The sequence below is a fragment of the Aquarana catesbeiana genome, linkage group LG02 (assembly GCF_042186555.1).
Source record: "Aquarana catesbeiana isolate 2022-GZ linkage group LG02, ASM4218655v1, whole genome shotgun sequence".
Taxonomy (NCBI): domain Eukaryota; kingdom Metazoa; phylum Chordata; class Amphibia; order Anura; family Ranidae; genus Aquarana; species Aquarana catesbeiana.
The window spans coordinates 14,774,260-14,775,860 of record NC_133325.1 but is presented as its reverse complement, the minus strand read 5'-3'; the positions used below and the strand labels follow the sequence as shown (position 1 = coordinate 14,775,860).

The window sequence follows — 1,601 nt, the reverse complement described above, 5'->3', positions numbered from 1 at the left end:
GGGGGGGGGGGGGGGCGCAAATTACTTGCCTTGCCCCGGGTGCTGACAACCCATGCTACAGCACTGCTGCTGTAGCCCACTTTTCAGCTTAGTTTGGAGGGTCAGGTTGTAGATGGGATAAGAGAAAGTTGTATCTAGAAGAAAGGGTTTGAGATCCTTGAGAATGAAGGTCTCTAATGATATTGGGTCTCTACATAGGGCTGTTCTGGTTGGGATCTAATGGAAGAAGATTTAATATTTTTTAGACTAGTGTTTAGTTCCACCTCAATGAGAGCAGCATCTATTATGTAATGATTGTGTCCTTCTTTCCAATTAGGTGTTGCATTTGGACTTTCTTTTAGGAAGTATGTCTAATCGGACGCCAATCTCAGAAGTCACTTTGGTTGGGTTTCCAGGGACTCCGGAATATTTAGACTCCTCAATATCCGCTATAATGTTTCTTGTATATATTATTTCTCTGGTTGCTAATGGGAGTGTCATACTTTTGGTCATTTTCAGCGTACACTTACACCAGCCCATGTACCTGATCATTGCCAACCTCTCTGCATCCGATCTCTTGTTCGACACTGCTACTTTACCAAAAATAATCGCCAAGTACTGGTTTGGAGCTGCCCAAATGCCCTTTCGGGCTTGTCTTTTCCAGATGTTCTGTGTCCATTTTTTCGGGACCGTTGATTCTTACCTTCTTTTATTAATGGCCGTGGATCGTTATGTTGCAATTTGCTATCCTTTAAGGTATGCGGCTATCATTAATATTAGGATGACTGTTCTGGCTTGTGGACTTTGTTGGGTAGTTTTAACGCCTTCCACCATTATAGTTATCACCGCCAGGATTTCACAAATAGTCCTATGTGACCGGGACAAGATCAACACATTGTTCTGTACTCATACCGCCATCTCAGCTCTGTCGTGTACGGACGTGTCATCTCTCAGGGTGATGGCTTTTACGTCTGCACTGGTTGTCCTTTTGGCATGTCTGACACTTATTATCCTTTCCTATATTCTGATCATAAGAGAAATATCATCAACTCACTCGGAAAACTGGGGGAAGGCATTTTATACCTGCACCACACACCTCCTGGTCATCTCTCTGTATTATGTGCCTCGAATCTTTGTCTACATTGTAACTAATACGCCGCTGCTAAAAATTCAAAATGAAATCAACGTGCTCCTCCTCTGTCTTTATTCATTCGTGCCACACTTGGCCAGTCCGATAATATATTTCCTCAGAACAAAGGAAATTACAGAGACTTTACGCAAAGTTCTGAGGAAGAAGGTTAGATCTTTCCCACCACTGAACTACTGACCTGAAACAAATCACAGCTGAAAAATAATTCCTTATGTCCAGAGGGTTCCAAATTACCTCCATTATTGCCTCTAAACAGCAATTTAACAAAAATATTCACATTATTCCGGGGGGGCAGAGCTTGTACCAGAGGGCATCACCATTCCATTGTGTCTAAATAAAGCCCTGGTCCTTCATACTTTGGTTACAAGTTTTTATTTACCATAGAGATGTTAGAGGGGCCCTGATTCGCAGCCAGCAATAGTCATGCTGGCTAAGGGCCCCACCCATCATCTTATGAAAGAGTGCCACCATC

The 1,601-nt window shown here is 42.9% G+C and overlaps 1 protein-coding gene across 1 annotated transcript; it reads left to right on the top strand.

Moving 5' to 3' along the window:
• The first annotated feature begins 346 nt into the window (after window positions 1–346).
• LOC141129612 (olfactory receptor 1M1-like) lies at window positions 347–1,306 on the top strand. The gene has a single exon (XM_073617710.1). The coding sequence runs from the start codon at window positions 347–349 to the stop codon at window positions 1,304–1,306; it is 960 nt and encodes a 319-aa protein (XP_073473811.1).
• Window positions 1,307–1,601: the final 295 nt, after the last annotated feature.

Bases quoted from the DNA above. Each gene is read 5' to 3' on its own strand.
- LOC141129612 (XM_073617710.1), top strand. From the start codon at position 347: ATGTCTAATCGGACGCCAATCTCAGAAGTCACTTTGGTTGGGTTTCCA.